General features: G+C 42.4%; 1 protein-coding gene across 2 annotated transcripts; it reads right to left on the bottom strand.

Moving 5' to 3' along the window:
* Nucleotides 1–551: 551 nt before the first annotated feature.
* cacnb3b (calcium channel, voltage-dependent, beta 3b) lies at nt 552–14,355 on the bottom strand. Of its 2 annotated transcripts, XM_080445701.1 has the most exons (12): nt 14,241–14,355; nt 12,995–13,116; nt 12,476–12,528; nt 10,827–10,846; nt 10,312–10,392; nt 7,425–7,483; nt 7,084–7,184; nt 5,281–5,432; nt 3,723–3,818; nt 3,309–3,479; nt 3,085–3,134; nt 552–2,977 (listed from the first exon to the last, which is right to left on the bottom strand). In XM_080445701.1, exons 2-11 carry the CDS (start codon nt 13,027–13,029, stop codon nt 3,105–3,107), a joined length of 798 nt encoding a protein of 265 aa, XP_080301827.1. In that variant the 5' UTR covers nt 13,030–13,116; nt 14,241–14,355; the 3' UTR covers nt 552–2,977; nt 3,085–3,104. The 2 variants fall into 2 exon arrangements, with proteins under 2 accessions (XP_080301827.1, XP_080301828.1); XM_080445702.1 differs by lacking the exons at nt 10,827–10,846; nt 14,241–14,355 and having other exon boundaries at nt 12,995–13,118.
* Between the last annotated feature and the right edge of the window lie 274 nt (nt 14,356–14,629).

Raw genomic sequence — 14,629 nt, 5'->3', positions numbered from 1 at the left:
CATACATGTGATTGGCTATACAAGTCATACAGTGTACTGATTTACTCTGATTTATTCATGAGCAAACCAAGAGGCTTTGCCTTTTTGCCAGGCTGCCATTGTAAATAATAATTTGTTCTTAATGACTTGCCTGGTTAAATAAAGGTTAAATAAAAGGTGAAAAGCTCATGTGAGGATGGTCCCGATAAGCCCTTCGGATGTTAGATGAATATGATATGTCATGTTATGCACATAGATCATCACATTATTTATGCCACAACAACATTTTGCTGCTTTTACCTGTAAGAGTAAGTGACAAATAAATCTTGAATCTTGAATGTTATCTATATGTGCTGTATTAACTACTGAGTTAATGTACACCTTTCGAGGACAATGAGTTACATTAGTGCTTCTTTTTTCTGTGCTGTTTGAGATGTATTTAGTTTTATGCTTGTGACAAAACTGTAAAAGGCATGAAGTTAGAGCTACTATGCAAAGTTTTTAATTAAACTTTTTGTGTTGTCAGTCAATTTATATATTCTTGTTCATTGTGTCTTCCTTCTTTTTTGCAATGTGCCGAGAAGGTGGGGCAAAAAAAAACAACTGTGGAAAGACCTTGTGGCTGAAGGACTGAATCTTATTTCAATTCAGATGACATTAATATACCACCAGAGGTCGCTGTCTACACAGTTTTAAGTTTGCAATGGAATGCTGCCCTTCAAACCAGCTCAAACCTTTTAAGTCTAGTGCTAATAGCTAATGAAACTATAAACAAGGATTATTTGGAGTTATAACAAAACCAAAAATGTGAGTAGCACATTGTGTACAGTACACAGTAAAATCCTCAGTGTTCACTTATCCATGTGACAAATTGTGACTCAGTCAGCATTTGCAGCTTGATCTTACTAAGGAAGAACTGAGAATTGTTTGTTGCACCAATTGTTGCATTTTTAAACTGAGTATTTTACGGTGTGCTCGCCTGACAAATTAACATTTGCAACACTCTCATAGTTAAATTAATGACCACTGAGGATTGTAGTGTAGTGCTGTAGCAGTACTTGATTGTAAAGTGTATTTCCACAGACAGGAGGCTGATATGGTGATAAGGCATGCAACAATACATTCTGGACTGTAGTACTTAGTGTTTTGTTCAGTGCTGATAAGAGCAAGCTTCCCAGTGGGAACTGATAGTATGATAATGTTATTTGTTATATACTTTAGACATTTTCTAGAAATCTACGTATATATAAAGACTATTTATTTGTTATGTGAAATAAATTGTTCTTTTTGGCCATAAAGAAAATTTCATAATCAGCATAACTTTGCTATATCTCGATACGTTCTGGTTACACGACCTACAACATCTAAAGTTAGATGAATCACCCACTGATAAACAGATGGGGGGGTGGGGGTATTTAAACAAAAAAAAAAACTTTCATTATTATTTGAAAAATGTGACATCTTATGCCTGTGATTTGTATTGCTTTTGGGTGTCATTTGTTGAAAAAAGCTATTTTGTCTTAGGGAATCAAAATTATCAAAAATACATTATTTGGTTAATATTGAATCTTCAATATAGCTAGGTTATAGGATTTTTGCCATCAACCACCATGTACTGAGCAACAATTAGCAGATTGTGGGGTTTGCCCTGGGTTGTGCCCAAAACATAATCACAATGCTTTCTAAGCTACCGGACTAAGCACTGATACATTCACAATTATGATAGGTACATACAGTATGAACCATAGCTGTTGATGTGCTTGTGCTTTTCATGCATGGGTTTTGAATCACCAATATCTATGGATATGTGGATAGCAATTGACAGCCTAGATATGAATTCAGTACAGACACAGTACAATAAAAGAAATTATCACAATTATACACTTTAGCCTGATTCATTCTTCGTCATACGATGGTGTCGCACGGCGAAAATAGCAGATCTACAAGCTTGTAGATCGGCTATAGGGACGCCAGGTTGAATGTGTTTTTTAAAAAAAAGCCTAGAGTAACACAAGCAGTAGAGAAAGCAAGCAATAAAGGAAGTGAAAGAACATACATTTCCCTCGAGTGTCCCAACACAACTGACATAGGTGTCGACTCTGCTACAGCCTAGTGTGCCTTTCAGCGAACATTTTTGTTGGACCGCTCGATGACGGCTCACAGAGAAGTGCGGTGATGGAAGACATACTGAAGATGTGTAATTTTCTGTCCCCTTTACAGAAGCCAGGTTTATTTTAGAGAGGGGTGGGACAGAGAGAGGGGAGTTCTGGGAACCCTGCAAAGGGAGAGTTACTCACCTTTGTGTTTTGATCTTCCCATTACTATTAGGATAGAATGGTAAAAAATTGTAAAAAGTACAGTACAGTACTCTGTGTGTGTGCGTGTGTGCGTGTGCGTGTGTGCGTGCGTGTGTGCGCGTGTGCGTGTGCGTGTGTTTGAGAGCTGGACCAGCCCTGGGTGTCTGGGCAGACATGGGACGGCTTGGCAGTTGGGGCATGTGGTTTTCTATGTTCAGAGCAGAGAGGTCGGGGTTAAGATTAGGCTTGGAGTCAGGATGAGAGAGGGTGGCATGCTAGTGGTCGGTCAGTGGCTGGGTTTCTGCACCGATTCCTATGAATAACGAAAGTGTGCAGCGGGAGGAAGCGGCCCTGAGTCGCGTGACGGTGGGAAACAGGGAGCTCTCGCCGAGGGGGCAGCAGTGAAGCGGGGACGGGGGGACGGGCCTTTCATCTGCAGCTGTACCGGTCAGCTCTTTCTTTGTCTCTTCTTCTATTTTCCCCCCTCTTCGGCATCCAGAACATCAGCCTCCTGTTCTTTCTCTTTGAGGATGCTCTCACCCTGTCTTCTTCTCAACCCCAGATGGGGCCACTTGAGGGTGTGGACGGAGAGTTGACGGCTGGCAGAGAGGAAGTGCTGCTGCTGCTGCCCCCTGGTGGGCCCCTGGTCCCTGTGCACTATGACCTCCTAATCTGACCCCAGCCCACAACACAGGCTGCTCCTGCAGGGCAGCAGGGGACACATTTTAGTGGAACACAAGCAGGAGGAGGCGTCACTGCTGTGTGATTGAGGGAGAATTTAATAAGGATACATAGTTTTCTGTCTCACCTGTCTGTCTGTGGTAGTGATCATTCTATCAACTCTTGAGTCTCAGAGAACTGCAAAACACATGCAGACAGGAGTTAGAGATCATTCATCAAAGAAGAAAATAATGTCCTTGTTCGTTCAATAGTTATATAATAATCATAGTAATAATAATAAGCGGTCAGTTTATCAGCCTAGGGAATACACTTTTCTATAGAGAAATGCGCTCAATTAAGTATTCAACTTGCCTGTTGGCTGGAATTAGCTGAGGGCGGGGTGACAACACTTTGGTCCAATAACGGGTTGAGAGGAGCGGATCCAGGAAGGTGTGTGGCGCGCCAGTATATGTCCAAATACTCAGATAGGTGTTCACATGCGTCCTCCAGCTGGTTCTCATCCAGTATGACATCAAACATCTCCTAACATGAAAGAGACAGAAGCATGTAAGCACATACAGTTTTAGCTTCCATATGATTTGCACGTTTTGAATTGAGATGATGTTTTGTTTTGTTGTTATAATAAAAGGCCTCTGCGATTCGTTTGTGCCCAGAAAAAATCGGACTCTGTGTGCAAGCGCCTCAATTGTATAACTCAGACTATACAACTCTGTTCTGGGTCTTGTCAATATAAATACAGGTTGGATTATGGAGAGCGTGACGTACAGGTGGACACTGTGACAACTTGTCGCCCGCCATCATCTGGACGTTGAGGTGTTTGCTCTGTGATTTCCCCCGAGATTTGATCAGCCTCTGAAGAACCTGTGAGATTAGCCAGAGATGAAAATAGCTAAAATAGAAACCAAAAGAAAACTCTTACTGTACAGTACAATTACACCTTCACTTTAGCCTGATTTATACTTAAAGGGATATTTCCCTTTCAAACATGTTTGGGTCATTTTAACGTCTACTCAGGCTTTTGCGAGCACCCTAGACCGTTTTCATGTTCCTTGATTCAGTGTTTGGATATTTGATATTCATTTTATCAGACACGCCCCCTTCCTATACAAACCCATTTTAACTTCTAACTCCATTTTAACCATGATAGATTAATCGAAAACACCCGTCCTTAGTTCTGGTGACTGATATTGTCCTTCTAATATGTGAGGGGCCATGGTTTTTCAATTCCTTTTTTTCATTTATTTAATTTGATTTAATTTAATTTTCATTTCCCCCCCAAAGAATAAAAACTCTATTAAAAAAGTGCTCGGGTGGCGTAGTGGTAAAGTCCCAGCCCACTACCACGGCGGTTGTGGGTTCAAATCCACCGTGGTGCATCCGGCTTTGTCGGGCGTCTATGCGAACACAATAGGGTGATATTAGTCATTGCACGTACCCCTACACGGCTAGGGTGGCACCTGTCAGCAGGGAGTGTTAGGCGGGAGGAGCAGGACGAAGGCCCTACGTCCTCCCGGTGGGGGCTCCTCCCTGGCAGGTGAGTCAGTAGGATATAACAGCAGTGACAACACAGAAATGTTTGTGGGGAGGAATTAATTGGCATAACGACTAAATTGGGGAGAAAAAGGGGCAAAAAAAATACTGAGGAAAAACATCAGTCACCAGAACCAAGGACAATGTGTTTTCAATGAATCTAACATGGTTAAAATTTAGTTTGAAGTTACAATAGGCTTGTATAGGAAGGGGGCGTGTATGATAAAATTGATATAAAATATCTAAATACTGAATCAAGCAACTTAAAAACTGTCTGGGGTGCTCACAAAAGCCTGAGTAGACGTTAAAATGACCCGAAACGGTGGTGAAAATATGTGAAATAAGTGAAATATCCCTTCAATGTCACACACCAAACAAAGGCAATCTACAAGCTTGTAGATCTGCTATTTCTGGTGCGTGACACCTACTAAGTATTACTCAAGCCTTAGAAATCAGGCCAGATGATGATGAAATAAAAAGATTATGTTCGCCGTCATAAAGAAATATTCTCAATATGTGTATTTCCACTGTGTTGCATAAGATATTGCCCTTTATTTGTGTGAAGTTGGTACATCTTGAAGACTCTTACCCCCCCCCCCCCAAAAAAAAAAGAACATGTCTACACCCACAATATGCATACACTGTAGGCTGCAAGACGCTTCTAAATACCTACATACACTTCTATCATGAGTTTGACTTTTAAAACCCAGTCTGCAGGAAAGTGTATGCAATCCACTGATTTTAAACGGACTTTGTGGAATTTCTTTGGGTTATTATGAAGTTTGAGTTTTACTTTTGGTGAAGAGACTTTGACGTAGACAATAATGGGAGCCAGGGAGGTCTTGAGAAGCTGTGCTGGGTGGTTAATGGTGTCTGCATCCAGGACTACTAGCTGCAGGGTCTTGGCCAGCTCGAAGATCCTCTCAATCTCACTCTGGACCTCAGCTGCAAACACACAACATACATACAGTATACAGTAGATTTGTGATATGTATGCAAGAATAGACCATATTAACAAAGTGTCCATTTTGCTTTTACTTCATGCTCGTGGGGGGGAAGCGTGTTTCTATACAACATTTACAGATGACAAGGAATGGTCTTGGCTGCTTGAAAGACAATAGACTTCTATGTGTCACAATTTACTTATTGGTTCTAATTTTACAACATTCATCAGTTGGACAATCACAATAACATTGGAACTGTAACACAATTATGGATAAGGCAAAGCATGTGCTCTAGGGCAGTGGTTCTCAACCTTTTCAGGCCGTGACCCCCCCAAAATAATCATATTTGAACTGGGGTCACCCCATCCTGATAAGCAATTGAAATGTAGGAGTTGAGGCATTAACTTTGGTTCAATCTGGGAACCCAGCGCCAAATGAAAAGGAAAAACAGCGCCCTCTGCTGTTTTTGACTATCTCAGTTGGCTCTGGGAGGAAGAAAACGTAGTACCCGTGCGCAAGGAAACCAGGGTTTTGGTCTGCCTTCAGCGCATCACTTCCGGTGGTGCGACTATGTTTTCATTCCCACTAACAATATTTCTACACGGAACACTAACACCACTTCTCCCAGAGAACATGGATCGTTTTGGTTATAAGCCCACTTGTTTCTATGATGAAAGAGCAAGTTAAAATGTGAATATCCTTCCGTGGTTTTGTCTGCTCCGCGGACGCTATTGTTAAATTCGTTTCGGTTTGTTTCGAGTGGGGAAGGATCGACGGACACGTGAATCCCGCCCACTACATTTGATTGGGTAAAGCGCGGCCTGCTTCCTGATCTGAAGGCACGCCCACTTGTAGGCTACTGCGTACATGTTATGACGAACCTCCCCGACAGATTCAAACGCAGAGCAGAATCTGTTCTTGAGAGATTAACTTTGGTTTGACTCGGTTCCACAGATACATATTGTGAAAATAGCCGATCTACAACGCGAGAACTTGTAGATCGGCCATTTTCAAAATCTTTGCCTCTTTCTTATATTATTTCTATTTGACAATTTGGCCAATGTTTATTTTATTTTTTTAGGTGTTAGGTATTTAGGTAAGGTCCTTTACTGTTATTTGACTTTACTGTCATCTGGGGACCCCCCAAAAATCATGTAGGGGGTCCAGGGACGCGGGAAGTGGGGTGCTGAGGGTGCTGCAGCACCCCTGGTGGTGGGGAAGAGAAAGAAAAAAAATTGAAAAAAAATTGATTAAAGTTGATAAAAGTCTATATACACACTTATATATTAAAACAATGATGTATTTAACTTTGGGGAATAAAATATTTGTTGAAAAAGGTGAAAAAAGGTGAAAAATGTGAAAGAAATCGCGGAACACATGTGAAAAAAAATTGCGCACGCGCGCTTCGCGCGCGAAGCGCGCGAAGCGCGCGTGCGGAGTCCCCCGCCAAGCCCAGCCCCCCCTGGCATAAATGACTTCCAGCGTCCCTGAGGGGGTCCCGAACCACAGGCTGAGAACCACATACTGCTCTAGGGGGCTTTTACAAGGGCTACAAGTATACAAGAAAAATGTGTTCATCTGAGTCCAGACCTTTTATCAAAATGATCAGGCAGCCATAGACAGACCTGGAACATAATGTCGTGCCAACTCACCCAGACTGGAACGTGTGTTGGACCTCTCCATAATGGCCTTCTTGTTGAGTACAGAGCGCTTGGCCAGCGACAGATCAGCAGTCACCCGTGTAATGGAGATCCTGCAGAAGAGGTGCCTTATCACATCACTTCCACAACTGCTCCAGTTCAAAGGATGATCTGAACTCATGGACGCTCTCTTACATCTATAAATACAACTGTCATGTGTGTCCTGTTGACCATGAAATATGATATACGGAACACAATGCACACGAGAGTCCTCTCAGGGCAATTGTCAGTGCTGCAGAACATTGGCGTATGCACGGAGAAGGATCATTTATCCAGTAATCTGCGGTACCCACCTGCCATCAAATCTGTGCTTGAGGAAGTCAAAGAGCGCTTTCTGCATCATGTCTGTTACCTAGGAGACAGAGGGGAGGAATGACAGCACGTTACGAGTGACACGTAATGGTATCACAAGTACACCTGTGTGCACACTCACATAAGCACGCACACACACACACACACACACACACACACACACACACACACACACACACACACACACACACACACACACACACACACACACCTCTCTCGTTTATATCAGTGGCTCTCACAGTGTGGTCCAGGGAGCCCCAGGAGGTTCCAGGGGCTCCCCAGCAAAATGAGGAACAGTTAAAAGTTTAAACACTTATGCTATATTTCATTTTCTTAGTTTCACTGAAATGCAGGGCGTTAGTGTGTTTGTGAAACTCTCTTCCAGGAGCAGCGGGATGTGTGTGTGCTCTCTTCCCCCTCATTGTGATGATGTGGTGATATGACTAGATCTGACAGTGGACCTAAATAGAAATGAGCACGGCAGAGGAAGACATGGATAGAGTCCTGCGCCAGACTACGTTTAGCTACATCTGCGCACATGTGCACGTGTGCACGTGTGTGTGTGTGTGTGTGTGTGTGTGTGTGTGTGTGTGTGTGTGTGTGTGTGTGTGTGTGTGTGTGTGTGTGTGTGTGTGTGTGTGTGTGTGTGTGTGTGTGTGTGTGTGAGAGAGAGAGAGAGTGCACGCGTGAATGTGTGTGTGTGTGTGTGTGTGTGTGTGTGTGTGTGTGTGTGTACTTGTGTGAGATGAGATCTATATTCAAGCAGGCCTGAAAAATAGATGTGTTGTGAAATGGTGGATAGTGCCAGCTGTGGTGCCTCTGCTCTACCATGGTCTCAGAACGAGAAGAGGAGGAAAAAAGACAGAGGAAGGAGGAGGGCAGAGTGGGAGAGTGCTGCTTTTCTCCCATAGTCTGAGAAAGAGAAGAGAGAGAGAGAGAGAGAGAGAGAGAGAGAGAGAGAGAGAGAGAGAGAGAGAGAGAGAGAGAGAGAGAGAGAGATGCTGGCGTACACCACTGGAGCATCCTCAAAGCACATCACCAGAGCAATGCATAAATATTTCACAAAAAAGCACACATGCGCGCACACACACACACGCACGCACACACACACACACACACACCCTCATATACAAAACAAACGGCTTGGCGCACAGAGCCTCTGCAGGCACAGAGGAGAGAGGGAAGCAGAGAGAAAATGTTGAAGTATGGAGACATTCTACGCATTTATACCACGCCACACACTTCTGAAACTTCATCTGCACCATTTTCTTGGAAATGAACAAATTGCACACCGACTGAACATCATGATTTGACATCTTAGAATAGTGATATAGACACATACCCGTAGCAGCTACTGTAGAGCCAAATTATGCAGCCGATGTGTTATTTGTTTTTTAATTGTCTAAAATAGCAGATCTACAACCTCACAACATGTTGCAATGCGTCATGAGAGCTTGTAGATCAGCTATTTGTTTTAATAGGGCTTAAGTGGTTAATAAAATAAAGTTCAGTTTATGTGTAATTAATATTTACTTATTATTTAATTACGAAAAAATATCTATCAAAAAGTAAAATGTCCTCAAATAGAAACTTCAATCAAATTTAAGGTTTTCAAAAGATTTTGCTTTTTTTCTGTATCCTATATTAAAATTTCCTGGAGGGTCGACCGACGGTGGGTGGACGGTGGACATGTGGACTTGCAAGGCGCATCATTGCTCCAATCCTCACCAAACTTGGCACAAACACTGTTCAGGGGTTTTCCATCAGAATAGCCACGCCAGGGGGGCCACGTGTGGTGGGGCCCCTGGGTGCCACAGGTGCACCCTTGCACTAATCCACACCAAACTTGGCACAAACACTGTTCAGGGGTCTGCCATGATAATAGTCACCCCAGGTGCCATGCCAGGGGCCTCAGGCACTCCGTTGCTCTGATATTCACCAAACAACATGGCACAAATGCTGTTCATTTGACTATTCATTTGACTATTGTTCCATGACAATAGTCACACACAAAAAAACTAAATTGCACACATATGGGGCACTACAGCACTGTTACAGCAGTGCCTAACATTTCAAATGGCCATAGCTTGGTGACCAATGCTCTGATCAGCGCAATATAGGACTGGGTTTGAAGGCCTGAAAATCTAGTCGTTCAAAACGTTGGTAATCGGTGGTCATAGACTCTCCAAAATCGCCATTGGACCCAAACATCTGGCATCGCCCCTATACTGTACTGTAGGTTTATGCACTGTGCTTTATCTCTGAGAGTGGGTGTGAGAGTCCTACTGCATGTGCTGTAACTTCATCAGGCTATGGCTATATGGCATTTGGTATGAGTGCTAATGGAATAACAGAGAGGGTGTTTTCTTCCTATCGATAAGACCAGACTCCTCTAGATCAAACAGCCTGAAACCAGTCTTAACAGAGAAGAAAATAAAAGGTAGGACATGATCAAGTTGAACTGGACACGATGACTCCAGAATGACCACACTTGATCTGACGGGAGAAAACCTGGCCAGATCAGGATGAATTTGGAACTGTTAAGCAAAGACACTGGCAGCTACACAGATAGTCTACCATTCATTTTCAATGGAAGCCAGCGACATGAAGATACAAAGATACAGTACATCCGACGTTTGAAGCTGCTATAAAAGCTACAACAGCTGTAAAGCTACAACAAAGTTGAGCTGGTTTCAACTTCAGCTATAAACATACAAAGCTACAAATATGCTTGTATCTTTTGTATCTGCCAGTGTGAACGCAGCATTACTGATGTAAGACCACGGATAAACGTCCCCTTTGAGCACATGGAGGATAATGATGTACAATGATAGCACAGATTTTAAATCAGTGCTTAATGATTCTCACCTCATAGCCTTTCAATGAGGGGCCCACCAGTACCACCGGCCTCATGGATGGAACCACGTCATAGGGTGGAACATGCTCCGTCTGGAGAGGCCATAAACACAAGTAAATGTTAAAAATAAGACATCTTGTACTTGTATATAGCCTACTTTAGCCATATAGGCTACTGTATTTATTTGGATTTTGGTATCCAAACATCAATATTCCTTCAGAATAGGAAGCAGCAGTCATATACATGTATCCGTTCGCATGATTTCTATGGCTTCAACCTGCATAGCCTCCCCTAACCCACAAAAAAAATGAAAAACACTAAATCTATAAGCTAGAAATTATTGATGGTTGCAGTGTCAATGTACATTACCATTTTTACAATAAATATTACAATAAAACATCAGAATGTTCAAACATTCTGATATTTTTTGTCATAAAAAGTGAAGAACATTTGATGGTGTTATTGAGCAAAGTGTAAAACTGTAATGCTCTGATACACAGCGGAAGAGGCACTGTGGCAAACATACCTGTTTCTGCTTCTGTTTGGCTTTCAGAAACAAGAAGGACAATCATTTAACAAGCGGAGAAAAAGCTAACAGGAAAGCTATGGCATTTAGGTGAAGTCATAGATTCAGAAGACAGAATTTGAGCATAGATTAAGTCCTTAAGAGATTATTAGTAAATAATGCATGCATGCCATGCTGATTTTAGACAAAGGCAATAAACAGCATAACAAGCATTGGACTGATGATATTGAATGACTGGTTAGTGGTTAGCTGACATAACAATTGCTTTTGCTAAGGCAAAGTTATTTGAGAACAGCACACATACACTATATCACTGGTTTCAATTACACAGGTTAAGCCAATGTTATCATTCCCAAAATACATTTCCAAGTAAATTTGAATACTTCCGCCCCCTCATTGATTCTTTGATACACACACACAAACACACACACACACACACACACACACACACACACACACACACACACACACACACACACACACACACACACACACACACACACACACACACACACACACACACACACACACACACACACACACACACACACACACACACACACACACACACACACACACACACACACACACACACACCAGCAGGGGAGGGCATTGGTTGTGGGGGGCCTGTTCAGCAGGGAGCTGAACTGGGAAGGATAGCATGTTCCTCTGCAAACATTATCCTCCCAGTGAAACTCCTCACTGTCAGGTGAAAGAAGCAGCGGTGACCATGTGTATCGGAGGAGACACGTGGTAGTCTACTCTACACCCTTCCCAGACCAAACAGTAGGGTTGGCATAGCCCTACAACGGCTGATATTCCATACATTGCATATAAAAGGCCATAGAACATGCAATGCATTTTCATGGAGGGATTCATGGAGGGATTCATCTAATTTGTAGCGCTACATGTGTACTCACCCATCCAATAATTATTTGGGGTCAGCTCTTGTCATCTAGTATCATATCCGTTTGAAAGTTCTGGCAGAAAACGTGTATTTAGTCAAATATCTCCACTTTTCCCACGAGATTCACATGACCACATTCTCTTTACGCAAAGGGACGTAATTCACAGCAGCACTAAACACTTCCTTCAATGAGCGCATACATATGGGGCACACTTATGCCGGGTGCGTTGCAGCTGCTGTGGGGTAATCGTAATCAATGCACTACAATTTACCAAAGCTGCTACAATGTCTGAGGAGACAAACAAAGATATATTTTACACATATGTATACCTGTACATGAGACGTAACAATAAAAAACCCAGTGTAAACCTCCTTTTAACCTTGTAACCTTGCTGAGCTGAATCCCTCCATGAGATTGCATTGAGTGTTCTATGGCTGTATATGAAATACATGCACTGTATATAGATTCTAGAATATCAGTCATTCTAGGATTATGGTTGGCAGTGACAGGGACTGTCAAACATGGGGGGAACGATTAAAATGTGGAGGAAAAACTAACAAAAAAACTACTAAATCAGTTAAAATAAAACGTGCTTCTGGATTATTCATTTTATCGACAAATTAATCAATTGAATAATCGTCAAGACATTAATCAATACTTGCAGCTCAAAATCCATGTCCATAAATTTAACCATAATGAATTCTGAATATACAGATGCAGGTCTCCACCGCACCCACATACCTGCAGATGGTGGAGTTGACCTCCAGCCCCCAGATGAAGCATTCCCTGCTTTCCTGTAGGGCAGCACAATGCCAAGGTTCATTATGCAAGAATCCCCACGGGGGGCAATTTAGTGGTGCAAGCTCTTCCACAGCGGGAACACGTGAACTAGAACTAGCGATATCTCCTTTTTGTCTTTTCAGAAAGTGTTCTAAGTAGACAATGTGGAATCAGGACAGAGTGGAGAAAGAGAGATTGAGCAACATACACAGACAGAAACAGTGGGACATGGGCAGTGACAAAGAGTTTGAGTGTGCTGATATGAGTGTGTGAGGGCGATATACCGTACCGGTAGTTGTCTTACACTGTATGAGTCCCTTTACCTTTGCCTATAGTCCAAAAGCCCCCAGGTTTACAGTGATGGTGACGCAAGAAGAAGGTCAAGTAACCAGAAGACCCATACGGATACATTTGGTTACATTTGTACACACTCTGGGTTAAATTAACAGAGAATTTGACTGTGTATATTTGAGCTCTGACCGTGCTGCTTGTTTCTGTTCCTGTTTTATCCTCATGGCCTCCAGTTTGACTGGGCTGGGAATGAAGGTGATGTCAGCGCCTTCCTTCACCAGCCGCCCAATCCACCAGTCATTGTTGAATTTCTGCACAACACAGGAAACAACACTTAGCATAGACCTATCAAATCAGCGTGATTTAAGGCTTAAAGGAGGAGTTCACCCAAAAAATTACTTATTTTCTATCAATTACACACCCCATGAAGCCTTGATTTCATGGATTTATTTTTGTTTTTGTAGCATTCCTAAGACAATAATTTGATGACCGTGTGTATTTCCGGTAGGAGACACAAATAATCTACTTTGTGTCTCCATACCGGATACATTAGCCGGTAGGAGACGGGAATCAAATTATTAGCTTAAGAATGCGACAAAAACTAAAAAGAATCCATGGATTCAAGGCTTCATAGGGTGTGCAATTGATAGAAAATAAGTAATTTTTTGGGTGAACTCCTCCTTTAATGCTAAACTACAGATGTTACCAAGTGGACACGTCCATTTGGTTACATTTGTACACTCTAACACCATGGATTTCACTGCGTAGAAAATGTTACAGAACAGATAACACTGTACTATAAATGTTTAAATGTAAGTGCTGATGTTATGTGAGGTTTTTTTTTTTTTTTTTTTTTTACATTTTTTTTATCCCATGATTTTGTAACACATTTTTTCACCCAGTGCCAATTGGCTATGTAATCCTGGGCGCTACTCTCCCTCTGCGAGCCTAGGGAGAGCCCAGCTCATGCCTCCTTCAATGCATGAGGAGTTAGCAAGCTGCTTCTTATCACCTGACAGGGGGGAGTTTCCCTGGTTGGACGTAGCGCGTGGAAGGAACACGTTATTCCAACCAGTTCCTTTCCCCTCCGTCAGGCGCCCCGGCTGACCATGGGGAGACAGTATAGAGACCAGGATTACGTGAGGTTTATGTGAGGTTCTTGTTAATCTCAGACAATACCTCGCCCTCATCTCCAGGGTCATTTCTTAATGTAAGAGGTACATGTATGAGTAGTTGCCTATATACTGTAGGGCCCCAAAACTGACTTGGAGGCACTCAAGGTTGTATAGTTGTTGTTTTTAACCACTTACGTAACCCCTATTTTATACTGTGTCATACGATGGTGTCATGCGCATTTTTTTTTAACATTTTCACCATAATGACACGCCAGTTTCAACCTTAGAATCCTAGCCTTGTCACAAGCAGGCCTGCTCACCTCTTTGATGTGTAGAAAGTCTTTGGTTTCAAAGTTGATCGCAGCCCCTTGGACAGGACAGTCTTCATCTAGGGCCCCACAGTAACTTACATTGGTTTTCACTGCAAATGCTACCGGTTTAGACTGGAGAAAGACACAGAAAAAAAGCACAAACATTAAACTAAGGAACATTAGAGCAAAAGCTATAATCACTGAGGCTAATCTTGTAAGTCTTCTGGGTCTGCTTCACAAGACTGGTCTTACAGTACGTTATAGGCTAACGGCTAATGATGATTTTTTTTTTTAAATGAATGTACTCTTGGCCTAGGATCTTTGTATGACTACAGTCTAAAAGCCTTGACGCAGTGCTCCTCCGTACAACCAGACCAAAGTGTTTTGAACTGACTGAC

This window comes from Gymnoscopelus braueri (assembly GCF_963280865.1).
Source record: "Gymnoscopelus braueri genome assembly, chromosome: 12".
NCBI lineage: Eukaryota > Metazoa > Chordata > Actinopteri > Myctophiformes > Myctophidae > Gymnoscopelus > Gymnoscopelus braueri.
This window is presented reverse-complemented; position numbering and strand designations above follow the sequence as displayed.